The 14,612-nt window shown below is 38.2% G+C and overlaps 1 protein-coding gene across 1 annotated transcript in view; it reads left to right on the forward strand.

Annotated features, from left to right (window-relative positions):
* Nucleotides 1-14,612, forward strand: part of chd6 (chromodomain helicase DNA binding protein 6) — a 189,323-nt gene that overhangs the window by 129,040 nt on the left and 45,671 nt on the right. Inside the window, exons 18-25 of the mRNA XM_030135292.1 lie at nucleotides 2,733-2,889; nucleotides 3,192-3,402; nucleotides 3,817-4,012; nucleotides 6,285-6,449; nucleotides 6,582-6,761; nucleotides 8,038-8,148; nucleotides 12,289-12,491; nucleotides 13,223-13,303. Of these exons, the coding sequence (XP_029991152.1) occupies nucleotides 2,733-2,889; nucleotides 3,192-3,402; nucleotides 3,817-4,012; nucleotides 6,285-6,449; nucleotides 6,582-6,761; nucleotides 8,038-8,148; nucleotides 12,289-12,491; nucleotides 13,223-13,303 (1,304 nt within the window). The remainder of the gene's footprint in view (nucleotides 1-2,732; nucleotides 2,890-3,191; nucleotides 3,403-3,816; nucleotides 4,013-6,284; nucleotides 6,450-6,581; nucleotides 6,762-8,037; nucleotides 8,149-12,288; nucleotides 12,492-13,222; nucleotides 13,304-14,612) is intronic.

Raw genomic sequence — 14,612 nt, forward strand, 5'->3', positions numbered from 1 at the left:
TGAAACACCATCTGAGTGGACACATTCACTGTTTTCACTGACTGGAGCATATTGACAGTCACATACCTAACAACTGGGTCACCACTGGACATCCTGACAGCAGATGGCCAGAGCTCGCTGCAATTGTCTGACAGCTGCCAGGATCAAACACAAACATCAATTGTCAGTTTATTTGGTGCAATGGGTGGAAAGAAAAAAATAATGACACCCAAAAATTAGGTTGTGGGCAGAACTGGGTCAAGATCCTGAATGGATAGGTGTGTGGAGTGTATTGTCAACAGAGGAAATAAGGAGGCTCATACAGAACTACTTTTTGGTCAGGCTGTCAGTCTTTGAAGAGAACCCTGATGTAGTGCAGTGTTTTGTTGTCTATGAAACACTCTACAGGGCTACAGTCTCCTGCCACTGTTGAGTCATTTTTCCCTGTTTCACTTCACAATACAACTCTGTTTGGTCACCTTTCCTCACAATTATTAAACATGTTTAAACAATATTTGGCATATTTGCTGACAATGACTGGATCTTAAGACTAAAAACCTGAATCTGTAAACACCTCAAACACTGCATGGCTGTAAAGCAGACTGTCCCCAACTGGAACAGACTCGGTCCAACTGGACCCAAATCCCAGTTCCATTCCACCTGTGTTGACCACACTGCTGTCACACTGTACACCACAACAGTGTAACCCCGTCCTGTATGTGTCTCAACTGTACTGTCTGACATTTTGCAATTTCCACTGTTGTAAATGTGTATATAGTCTGTGTACTATTTCTTCCTCTTCATCATCGTAGTCTTCGTATTCATCGTATTCTTATTAGTATTGTTTTTTGCACTATCTTTATGCATGCACTTTATTCTGTTGCTGCCTTGACTGTTGAATTTCCCGTTGTGGGATCAGTATAGTCTTATCTAATCTAATCACGCCTGTTTTTAAATTATTTTTGTCACAGTGAAGACCAATACATTTTAATAGATTTAAAACTGAAATAAGTAATCTGACACAAAGCAAATGAAAAATGCCATTGGGTGTGAAAGTCACTGCAGTTAGTAGTGAAGTGTGAGTGTGTGTATGGATGAAATAAGACGTGTGGAAATAGAATGATCCCATTCTCAGCCAACATGCTGGGTACATGTATGACTTTCCCTCCACTGATGAATGTGAATATATTGAACTCAGAGTTCACCCTACTCTCTGAAACAGGGCCTTAATCTTGCTTCTATTTGGTTTTATATTGTTATGTTAATGGCTCCATACCATGAGGGCCAGGGCCAAAGGTATTATGTTTGTTGACTGTTCATCTTATTCTCATGAGCACACTTTCTCAGGATGAACTGGTTCAATTTTGCTGGTCAAAGGTTAAAGTCAGTGTGAGTTCACACAAAGAGCTTTGGGCCGTAATTCAGGATTCATGTGCCAAATCTGAAACAAATTTTACCCAAATGTATTATAGGATCAAATGATGAGGCGATGATGTTTTATATCCCACAGCTGAACCTCACTGTGACATCTGATTCTTTGAAAAAACCTTTTTCTGGCTATTATTCAACTCTGTTCAGTCTGTTATTGTAGACAGTATGTAGATAGAATATGACAAAAGGTCTTTACCACATACTAGGGCTGGGCTGTGGAAAAAAAATCATATCACATCATTTTGTTCATATCAGACGATATCGATATGTATCACGATATAAATCGAATCATTATTTTTGCCAAGCTTAAATTTTCCGTCACTCATAAGTTAGTTGTGAAGACATCAAGGGAGGGAGGGAGAGATAGAGGGATTATTCCCCTGTTTTATTCATCTCCCCCAGCCCCCCATCTTAAGATTTATTGACCCCCGTCTTATAAGCGTGTCATATTTCAAGTTTCAGTTTTATGGCTAAATGGTTTGGTGTATTAGTTTTGCGGTAGGCATGGACCGCCACCCCCCCCCCCGTCTGTTGATGTGTGTGTATTGTACATAAACTGAAAATTGAAACAACATGCTTTGAATGTCTGACTCCCAGCTTTTATGCCTCTGTTGTACACCAGAGCTGAAACAGTTCGCACCCTACTTTTCAGTAACCCAGTCGCCTGAGTTTTCCGTAAATTTTTCTCCTGAGGGAACACTCATTACCTCCCGCTGCAGCCCAAACATTAGCGTGTGTGCTGCGGCTGCTGTTACACCTGTGCTGTGTGACTCAATCTAACTTGACATGGCTGTAGCGTGATTGGTTCGCGGCAGCGCTACTCAAGTATGATTGGCTTTTCTTACATCTGTCAAAACATGGATGAATGAATTCTGTCGAAATTGTATTGAATGTGTCTTATATTTCTATCGAGGAAAAGTTCTGTCTCGATATATATCATGATCGTTTTATCGCCCAGCCCTACCACCTACATTATATGAGTCTGTACAAACACTGAAGGCTCTGGTATGCAGAGGTGTGAAACAGTGTCATTCTAGTTTTCTCTCTTGTTTGCTTGCTTTCTTTTGTATTCCTTACTTTGTGAAGCACGCTAAAGGTTCATTATGACAGACTGACCTACGCCTGTTTTGTGCTTGGAGCTGGACATTTTTTGATGTTGGCTAACTCCACAACAAAGCTAAAGATAACTGTCTCTTACATCCATGATAGTAGCTACAATACACTTCTTCAACAATGTGCAGCACTAGAGACTGGTGCCGAGTATTGATTTTCTAAACGTGGATACCGAACACTTATTTCTTGTTTTGTTTTTGTTTCTGAAGGTGGAGCTGACCAACATTCAGAAGAAATACTACCGAGCCATCTTAGAGAAGAACTTCTCCTTCTTGTCTAAAGGAGCAAATCAGCACAACATGCCCAACCTCATTAACACCATGATGGAGCTCCGCAAGTGTTGCAACCACCCCTACCTTATCACAGGTCAGAACACACACGCAACTCACTAGAAACTGCATCTTTTATGTTCAGCTCATTAGATTTTCATTGTAATCAGGTTTTACAAATGGTTATATGATGTTTACTTTAAAATGCCTAAATAATATGAGGTGTTTTTTCTTCTCTGTGGTCAAAAGGTGATGGACGAACATCAAGAAAAGATGTAATTTTCTGTTGTGCAGAATAAATGATCCATTATTCATTGACTCCTTTCCTTTTGTCTTCTATTATTGGGCAAAAAAATAGTCACATTCAAATGAAGGTGTTTTCCTTTGTTTTCCTTCCAGGAGCTGAAGAGAAGATTCTGGAGAGCTTCAAAAAGTGCCACAGTCCAGACGCACCAGATTTCCAGCTGCAGGCCATGATCCAGGCAGCCGGCAAACTGGTGCTGATCGATAAGCTGCTGCCTAAACTGCTGGCAGGGGGACACAAAGTCCTGGTGTTTTCCCAGATGGTGCGCTGTCTGGACATCCTGGAGGACTACCTCATCCAGAGACGGTGAGGACACGGCAAGGGAACAGAAAGGAAAGTACACAGGACAGGAAAGGTGGAAAGGAGGAGGAAAGGAAGCAGTGGAGGAAATCAAAAGAAAAGTGTGAAAGAAAGCAAAGCAAGAAAATAAAAAACGAAGAATTGACAAAAGAACACAGAAATCCCAAAAGCAAGAGACAAATGAGGAGATTAAAGAAAGAAGTAAAGAAAAATGAAAGGGAAGAGAAGAAATTAGGAGCCAAAGACAAAAAAGAATGTAAAGAGAATGAAGAAATAGGAGGAAAAAATGCCAAGGAAAGAGGAAATGAAAAGAAAGGAAACATGAAAGAACAGAAACAAGGAGAGTGAGAACAACAAAGAGAACAAAGAAGGGAGGAATAAAGTGATTTCTAACTGTTTGTGTTTCTGTCTTTGGTTCAGCTACACATATGAGCGCATCGATGGCCGTGTGCGTGGAAACCTGAGACAGGCGGCCATTGACCGCTTTTGTAAGCCCGACTCGGACCGCTTTGTGTTCCTGCTGTGCACTCGAGCCGGAGGCCTGGGAATCAACCTGACGGCTGCAGATACCTGCATCATCTTTGACTCAGACTGGAACCCCCAAAACGACCTGCAGGTAGGTTCAACACAGCTGTGAAGTATGAGAAGGAAACAGGAGATCAGTTTACACACCACACTTCTCCTCCTCAGATCTGCTTGTTGGTTGCTAAACAAATTGTCTTGTCAAAACATGAAAAAAACAGATTTTCTTTGGATTCTTCACATTGTGTCAGCTGCACTGAGCTGTTTAATGCACAGTGGCATTTGTAAAGCCTTTTGGGAACACACTAGTTGACACAGTGCATGCTTCAAAGGATGACTCTGCCTGGAATAATGAAGCGAACACACTGCTGCCTTTGAAAATGTGCTTTTCTTGTCAGGTATCCAGGGATCAAACAGCCTTCAGAAGAAGTGCAAATAGGTTAAACATGTATTAATTTAAAAAGCTGTTTCCAAATCACAGTAAAGGAATTCTTCATTTGATATCAGTTTTAAAGAAAAGTGCTTATTCTCATGCTGCCCAAAGGTTGGTATCTCTTTCAAATTCTAGTTAATCGTTGAATTCAGTACAATACACGAGCAGAAGAAGTTGTTACATGATGTAAAACATGTATTTGTGGATTTTGGGGGTCTCAAGACATTTTTTGAAGGTTTTGGTCTCAAGACTAAGAGGTTTGCCTGATTTAACTGTAAGCATCATCGCTGTTGTTGGATGTAAAAAAAAAAAAAAAAATCTATTTCAAAAGCAACCAAAATCTTTGACATTTTTGGAGAAGACGCTGTGTCTGTCTGAAGGAGATATCAGCCAGATACAGGAATACATGTCAACCTAAATCACAAAGAAGTCATCTATAGCAATAAAACCAAACAGGTGTAACAGTGCACTCATTTGTACTGAACTGTTTCGGTTCGGGGCCTTTGATACAATACGGAGGTGTACTGACCGAATACATGTAGCCTAAGTGAAGAACACAAACACTCAGGAAGCAGAATGGACACAAGCAGAACCCATGTGCAGGGTTTCCTCTGTATACATTCAGCAGCAGTGGATTCTCAGCTCCACTGCAAAAAAAAAAAACAACTAAACATGACAACAGAGAGTATAACAGAGGCACAGAAGCCAGGTCGCACGTTCAAAGTATGTTAAGTTTCAGTTTTCAGTATGTTGCAGCTTTGAGGCACAAAAGAGTCCACAGGTTCCTTTATACAGCAAAAAGGTTTTTATTTTTTAACTCAAGTTGGCAAAATCAAGTGAACCTTCTCCTCCTCTCCTTCACCATGCCTCTGCTGCGGTGTTACTGTGAGTTCATGCTCACAGCACCTCAGGGAATACTGTGAGGCATTCACAAACATTCAGTAAATTACATGTTTGACATACACGAACATTGAATATTAAAAAATACATGACATGTGGGGTGCCTGTTAGTGCACAATATTTTATAGAAACAGCTTGTGTCCCACAGGTAGTTACGGAGCCCCCCCCCCCCTTCACTGGTCTCCTTCACTGTACCGAAAACATATCGAAAATGTATCGAACCGAAGTCCCCTGTACTGAAAACATACCAAACTGTACAGTTACACCCCTACAGAAAATGCAATTGCTTTGGTCTCATCAGGACATATTGGTAATATTCTTGTCTTAAGTGTTTTAAAATGATTCACATTTTAAATGAGTTCAAGCCACGGGGCATCGTGTTTACATTGTATACATCTAATATGTGTGCTGCTGTGTGTCCCTGCATGTTCCACTGGTATGCTCTTGTGTTATCGTTTGTTTTTCAGGATAATGACTTCTTGTTCTTGATAATTACCTGTAACAATGTTTTATTTTCTGTTTACATGAACCAAGCTATGGTTCAGTTTGATCTGGATCAAGACCACCTTTTTTTGTTGGACCAGACTAGTTGTTTGTTTCAGATCAAACTGGCGACTCTGATTGTCAAGACCAAATGAGGTTGATGAGGAAGTGTCCATTGCATAATGATCTGTATCTAGGCTGGCGTTGGATTTCACTTAGTTTCAATCCCACTAAGCTTTGGGTATGACTTGGCCTTGGTTTCAGTAGTCTGGCCTACAACACTACATTACACTGATTTCTGTTTTAATGCACATTTTCCATACCATCACAACTTTGTCTGATTTTGGTTGGACTTCATTTGACATAGTTTACTTTAAAACTTCCATATTCAAATTTCATTAACTAAACCATACAGTATAAAAACCACAACATCCATGTTTAAACATAATGGCGTCACAGACACAGGAAAACTAAAGATGAGTACATTACAGGATGCTTTACACTAAAGCTGTGTTTTGTTTTCTCCTTTTCTTCCGTTCCTGTGTCCCAGGCTCAGGCTCGCTGCCACCGGATTGGCCAGAGCAAAGCGGTAAAAGTTTATAGACTCATCACCAGGAACTCATATGAGAGGGAGATGTTTGACAAGGCAAGTCTGAAGCTGGGCTTGGATAAAGCCGTTCTGCAAGACATCAACCGCAAAGGAAGCCTGAACGGGGTGAGACACGGCACTTGGACTTAAATATGGCCCCTGACCATATTCAAATGTCCTGCAGTTCTCATTTGAAGGTCTGCAGTGACTACAGACGCAGATTTGAAAATGGCTGCATGTGTCCATTTGCCTCCACAGGTCCAGCAGCTTTCCAAATTAGAGGTGGAGGACTTATTGAAAAAGGGAGCATATGGAGCGCTGATGGATGAAGAAGATGAGGGCTCTAAGTTCTGTGAGGAAGACATCGATCAGATTCTCCAGAGGAGAACGCAGACCATCACCATTCAGTCTGAGGGCAAAGGGTCCACATTTGCTAAGGTTGGAAAATCTGCACAAATCTTTCACAAGTAGAGCATTGGAACCTATTTCTAGAAAAAAAGGTGTAGTGCATGGGTGTCAAACTCATTTTCTTCCAGGGTCCACATTCAGTCCAATTTGATCTCAAGCAGGCCATATCATTAAAATAATAACATAATAGCTTATAAATAATGACAACTCCAAATTTTACTCTGTTTTAGTGGGAAAAAAAGTAATGAATAACTTATTAACTTATAAATTATGAAAATATGTACATTTACAATCTACCCATTCCCCCCCAAAAAAGATGAATAACTTGGGAAAAAAAAGTAATTTCTAAAGCAAAATAAGTGAGATTTTAACATTATTATCCCTCAGCTTATCATTTATACATGTACATTCCAGATCGAATCTAGTAAGGCTCAGAAAGAAAGCTTTTGGTAACAGGCAGAATATTGTTAAAATTGCACATAATTTTCTTTAGACATATCAGGTTGTTCATATTTGTTCAGGTTATTCACATTTCATTATATTTTGTAACTTTAAGTATTTTCACTTTAAATCTGGAAGCAAATTTGGAGTAGTCATTATTTATCGGTTATTATCCTATTAATTTACTTAAGATCACATTTGGTCTGTATGTGGCCCCTGAACTGAAAACACTTCAACACCCTTGACTGTTAATATCTTCAGTGTAATTTATGCACTTTACGAATCATCCTGCTGGAACCTTTGCTGGGCAGGTTTAGGCCCAGGGGCCGCATGTTTGGCACCCCTGGTGTAGTGTAAAACGAACACATTTGATTCTTTAATGCTTTATGCCTTTTACCATCCTCTTTGAGGGAATATTACTACATTTGCTGAGAAACAAATCCCATAGAATCTACAATTTCAATCTAGTTTCAAAGTTCGAGAGCACAATATCAAACATCAACATTTTCTCATGCTGTCAGACTGCAGGTTTGTTTCAAAAAGGGAAAAATTGCAAAATTAAATGTTTATGAAAAAATTCTAAATGTTTGGTCTTTCAATTTCGGATCTGTATTTAGTTATGAAGTTAGACATGATTTCCTGTTTCCTTGTATTGATTTGAGTTTTATTTTTTCCCCTTTGGTCCACATGTTGTTTTAAGGAGATGCTTGAAATATTTCGGCAGATCAAATGTGAAGACTGTAAATATCTTAAAACATTAGCAGTTCATCTTCCCTCTAATGTCAGCCAAACTTGAGTTTTAACAACCAATGTTGTTGACGGCTTTTCTGACATAGCCATCGTATTCTTTTTGTCTTTTTTATAGGCCAGTTTTGTCTCATCTGGTAACAGGACGGATATTTCCCTGGATGACCCCAACTTCTGGCAAAAATGGGCCAAGATTGCAGAGGTGGAGATTGACTCCAAGTCAGAGAAGGTGAGAATTGAACAATAAAAGGACAGGAGAATAAAAGAAAAATCTGAGGGTGTTAAAACATGAAGGAGAGAATAAAACAAAATCAAGACAAACTGATAAGAGAAGTGCTGAAGTGAGGACTTTTCCAGAAAAGGCAGTTGATGGTGGGATGGATGGTAGAAAGCTGCAAACAGTGCAGTGAGAAGATGTTGGTAGAAGAAGTAACAGATGGACTGCTTTAATGAGTGAAGCAGGTTACACACCAAACACTGCTACAGTTTTCAGAGTGTGTGTACAATCAATCCAATCCAACTTTATTTGTAAAGCACTTTAAAACAAGCACAGTGGACCACAGTGGTGTACAGAAGACTGAAAGCACAGTGAATAAAAGTAATCAAAGTATTAAGAAACACTAAAATCAAATAAATTTAACAAGTCAAAATATAAAAACGGAAACAAAATGTCAACATGGCAAGTGTCAAGAAGCCAAAGAGAACAGGTGTAACAGGAGAACAGAACAATTGTCATGATTGTTCTATTCCGTCGTGCCTTGAATCCCTGATTTTTACCTCACCCCCTTCACCCCTCTCTTTAACAACACTTTGTTTTTTTTTCTTTCATCTTGCCTGTAAAACTCAAAAACAAATCAAAATTGTCTTGTTTACAGACCGATCACTCTCAGACATAAGCAATTCAGTGTCGATTTATTATAATTTTGGTTTATTAACCCATAACAAACCAGTGCTACTTTTGTGGCTGTTCCCAAATACATTTTTCTCTATATTTAAACTTTCTTAAGTGATTTATCACCATTTGTTGTAGTATTATCCACTGTATTTTTGAATTTTTTCAGTGAAATTTCTAATTAATTTAATTCACTGATGAGATAGATGTTCATAAAATTTGCATTAAAGTTAAGGGCTATTATATCAGAAACAGAGAAAACTGAAAAAAAAAAGTGACTTTTTTTTGCCAAGATGTAATTAACTGAACATAAAAAAACCAATGTGTTTCCATCCACTGTCACTTATCAAACTCTATGGGTTTTACTGGTGAATCAGTGAGCGTATTTACATGCACACTAATACTCCGATCATTATCTGATTTCTGGAGTTATCAAATTATTCCAGTGATCCTGTAAACAAGATAATCTGATGGGCTTTATCCGATAACAGCAGTTATCTGATTATGAGAAATCGGATTAACACATCTAAATTTCTCCCCAAAACTCTGTCTTCACACATGTACACAGGTTAATCTGATTTCTTGCTTTTTTTTTTTTTTTTTTTTTTTTTACATCTGTGCATGTGTAAAAAAAAAAAAAAAAAAAAAATCTATATTAATGGAAGTTACACAGCGACAACCTGAGCTTAAGGAAAATGGTAAATAAACAATGAAATGAAATGAAGGATGTGTGACCTGTTTTTTTGTCTTATTAGCGCCCACATTAGGACAGCTAACGCTGACACTGTAGGCGTTGCCATGGTCAACAAGACCAGACCAGATGTTTTGAAAATGAAAAGAAGTGCACGTCTTGCATCATAACGTACATACGTACTCCAAAAGAAATCAAATAATGGACTAAAACATGTAAACCAGGGTTTTTTGATTATCGCATTTCTGAAGTGCGTTTAAATGCATTGCATTTGATTACGGCAATTATCGGATTACTCCCAGTTATTGGATTTTTATGGTGCAAATTTGCGCCGGTTATTTGAGATCTTAGTAAATCAAGCCCTTAGAGAAAGTAGAGGTTTAAAGTAAGAGGCACACAAGTTACATAATGATTTGAGTTTGCCTAGTTAGATGGGAATTACACAAATGTCAGACATGAGTAGCCCAAGTGACCTGGGTTTGACAGTTACATAAGTGACATATAATTTTGCCACTACATGACAAACAATGATGAAACCATGCTGACCATCAGAACTCATTTTGCACTGAAGAGAGGGTAGATGTGCACCATTGAATCTCCTGGAAGACATTACCCTCACATTCATGTCACATTACTGACACGTGTCATAAACTGTAAAATATTGATGTCTCGGAGAAAAAGAAGACTTTAACCACAGATGTATTGTTACATTTTACATTTGATGCACTAAAGGGAACCAAGTCATTTTTAAACTAGGTGTATCCTTTGAAGCACGACATTACACAAGAGACTCACAACTGACATTTTCCACAAGCTCTTAAAGTAAAAATCCATTTTTCACAGTGAAAAGGAAATTTGTAACTACTAACAGCAAAACTGAGTTCATTATAAAGGACGGAAAGTAAAGCACCCATTAAGTCCGCTGGTGTCATTCTGCTGTTAACTGAGCCTTTAGTCAGTACCACTGGGAGAAAGTAACAACTATATAAATATATTCAGTTTATTCCCATGCAGCATGTCATTCAGTGTCCTTCTGTTCTCTCCTCTTGAGCTGTCACATGCAGCAGGTGTGTGTGTTACTATGTTAACTCACACACAGCAGTATCTTTGTGTTTCCAAAAAATAGGCTTTAGGTTTACAGTAGTACTGCTTTGGGAATGTACATGTAAATATAATGGACTTCAACATTTTGTTTGACATTAAACTCACTGTTCCCCACACATAGACTTTAGTTGAGTGGGCCACGTAGGTAAATATGAACAGAAAGCTCAAGTATTAAAGAGTTATAGTAGCTTTGTACAGTGCAGCCTGCTATAGTCTGTGGCCATATTCTCATAATAAATTGAAAACACTGTTGCAGATGCTTTGATGTACTCTTAACACAAATAGAGATAACTCGTATGTCTTTCTATGCAGTTTTCAGTTTGCGAGCAGAACATGAGTATATACACATGTTAAAGGCTCATTTATGCTCTACGTTAGATACAGATACACACACAGCCATCCATCCATACTCTGTGATCATTTCGTCTCCTGGATGCTTACAGATATGAACCAAACAGAGAACGTCGAGATTTGAAGCAAATAATTTCCAGAAACGGCAGAACTTTTTTAAGAGCAACTGTTTGAGTTGTGAAAAACTACCAACATATTTTCGACGACTAACCCCTCTCAATATCAACATTAGTATCAATCGAAAAACTCTATTCTTCTTCTTGGTATTTGGCCAATATGTTATTTCAGAGCAGCGCCCTCTGGTGGACTGAGTGCCAAACACTCATTCCAAAGCAATGGATGCATGGAAGTTTAAATGTGATGACATTTACACCATCTGAAATGCTGTTTTCGTGTGTACATAGAGCATAAATCACAGAATCACTCAACTCACTCAGTGTCACAGCTTTGACTTCAGAGTAACACATAAAGAAGCTTACAAAAGTATGCAGGAACAACACGGGGAGTTCTAACTTAGCAGGTGAATGTACACACTGATGAGTGACTACTGTGTATGCACTCTCTGTTGGTGTCAGTGGTTACCTGTCAAACATTTACATGGGTGTCACATCTTGTGCAGTTAAATGTTTAATGACATGGGAGCACAGAGGTCCACAGATTCTAATTCATTTACAGATAGATAGATAGATAGATGTACTTTATTTATCCCAAACTGGGAAATTACAGTGTACCAGCAGCATGACACACATTCAAAAACAATAGTATAATATCACAGCAAACATGAGAGTAAATACAAATATAACATAAGAGCAAAAGTTGACCAGGAGACTTCAGCTATTGGTGGAGATTAGAGCTTTTCATAATAGAAGTTGTATGTAGTTTCACTTATGAATGCTCCATATTGATGTCAAAACAACAGAGCCAGATACATGTTAAAAAAAAAAAAGCATAAAGTACAAAAATAAAGGGTGTATATTCAAGGTGAAAGCCTGTTGAACCCTGAGTAATTGATTGTCTGCTACTGCTGCAGTGTTGACATAACACAACTATACTAGATACAAATACCCCAATAAACATGAACCGTACAGACTGTAAACAAACGGAGTCAACAGTGTAGTTATTAAACCTTGACTCAACCATCTCAGACAAAAGTAAAACACATACACATACCTGCCAACATTCCCATCAGTTCAATTTTCTTACCAAATAAGAAAACAGAAATGAAAACACTCACATCAGTGATCCCCGACACTAGCTTCATTAAACCATCAATTGTGTGTTTTGTTTTCTTTACCTGTCAGTGACGTTCAGAGTGTTTCTGTTTCACTCAGGAGTCGTTGGTGATTGATACTCCGCGGGTGAGGAAACAGACCCGTCACTACAACTCATTCGAGGATGATGAGCTGATGGAATTCTCAGAGCTGGACAGCGACTCTGAAGAGAGGCCGTGTCGGACGCGTCGCCTTGGTGACCGCAGCCGGCGCTACCTAAGGGCAGAGTGTTTCCGGGTAGAAAAGAACCTGCTCATCTTCGGGTGAGACCTGACTCTTAGGTTACAAATAAAATTATGTGGACACCTGACCATCAAATCTATGTATATGTAGGACATAAGATTCCAAATCTGTAGGAATGAATAAGGAGTCTACTGCTATGGTGGCCCTCACTTCTCTAGGATAGTCGTCCATGAGATTGACTGTGACAGGAGTTGGTCACTGGTGTTAAACCGCCTAATTTAAAATGACAAGGTGGTCTGGCTCAATACTTTTGTATTATGTAATTCATAAGTAAAATGTCATTCATAAATCTGCTCTTTCCATCTCAGAAGTTAAGGAACATTTGCACCAACAGAAAGGTGTATAGATAGATAGATAGATAGATTAGATTAGATTAGATTAGATTATTAATCCTGAGGGAAATTCAATGTGTAACCTTTGAAAGCTTTAAGCGGTAAACAATTAAACAAAAGACAATTTGTATTTATTTCAGTAGGATAGACATAATGTTTCTAACTGAACACAAAATATCCAACATTCCACAGGCAAAAGTATGAACCTGAGGACACCTAAAAATGTCCAGTGAGCTCCCATATGTCTAGTTTTTCTTGTGTAAACTCAGACACTGAAATTCAAAGTAAATTCTCAGTGCAGTTTATTTTTGCGCTCATGTTTCAGCGGAGAAATGTGTGTGTGACCTATTTCCTATTTCTGAGTCATATTCTTTCTCCTGTTTTTTTTCTGTCTTTCCATCATTTTGCTGCCATGCCAGTTGGGGTCGGTGGAAGGATATCTTAAACCATGGTCGGTTTAAATGGCACTTGGCAGAGAGAGATATGGAGGTGATCTGTAGGTAAGGACAATGTTTTCTTCTTTTCATGGTTACAATGTTAAAATATGGTTGATATTCACGTGCAGAGTAGATTGAGGTCAGAAGTTTAAAAGGTTTTCACACATTTTATTTCAGTGTTTAAACTGTGTGCGAGATACGTGGTTAAGATGTTGCCGGTAGCATCTTTTAAAAAAAGTACATAAGGACTATATAATGTAGTGTTATTTGGCTCTTTGAGCAGCACAACAGGCCTTTTGAAACTGGAAGTCTTCATCCCCCCATGCTTCAAGAGATGGTTTAATGAAATGGTTTCTGCTGCTAGGATGGAGCAGATTCGCTTTGGTATGAAGTTACTATCAAAACATTTCATGGCATCACTGGATGAAGATGAAATCTGTGGTTGATTTTATTTTTAGTTTAAAAAAGGAAATATACCTGACAGTTCTGCTGGATGAAGTTGTTGAACTTGGTATAATTGTAGTAATTATTTTTAGCTCTGCCAAATACTATTATTATTTTTATTGACTGTCATGGTAATAGTATCAGGTGCTATTTGCTTTTATAATTATAATTTATCATTTATTTTTCCGTTTGTCTGTCCAAGATATTTGTCCATCCCATTTCTGGGACACTATTCACACTTTTTAAATTTCACACACATGGTCTTTACCATAAGGAGAGGTGTGGTGCACAGTTTGATAACTGAATTTCAATATTTGAATGTTTTACAAATTTTTTTAAAATTTCAATTTACAATTTTTGTCCTTGGACATTATTCACTCAATTTTTTACATGTGCCTTTTTCTAAAATTTTGCATTTTTTTCAAGTTTTTGAGAAGTTTTTAAAAGGATTGAAAGTTAAGACTCAAAATAAATCCCTGGGAAGGCAGGGTATCAGTGAGCAGGAGGTGCAAAGTGTTGTGCAACTGGGTGGGGGTATTAGAAAGCTCTACTTTCTTTTTCCACTTGTTTTGTACCGTATGTCTATGTGAAAAGGTTCAAATGGATGGTTCAGAATATTAAAAATAAATAAATAGGGAATGTGTTATCTGAACTGGTGAGGCTATTTTCTAAAACTTAATTCAGACCTGAGTTTCACAAGGACATATATCCATTCTGGAATGTTGTGGGTAAAGATGTACATAGACTGTACATAATTACTGAATGGAGGTAATATACATTATACTCAGCAGGATGAACCAGTTGTCATACAGAACTGTGTTAGACCTGAGATCTAGGTAAAGATGAACGAAGAGATTACTTACTGGAGGTTCCAAACAAAATGACTGTCACACAGTGACTCTAAAAAAAAAAAGAGGTCTTATGTTTT

Source organism: Sphaeramia orbicularis, chromosome 5 (genome assembly GCF_902148855.1).
Source record: "Sphaeramia orbicularis chromosome 5, fSphaOr1.1, whole genome shotgun sequence".
Taxonomy (NCBI): domain Eukaryota; kingdom Metazoa; phylum Chordata; class Actinopteri; order Kurtiformes; family Apogonidae; genus Sphaeramia; species Sphaeramia orbicularis.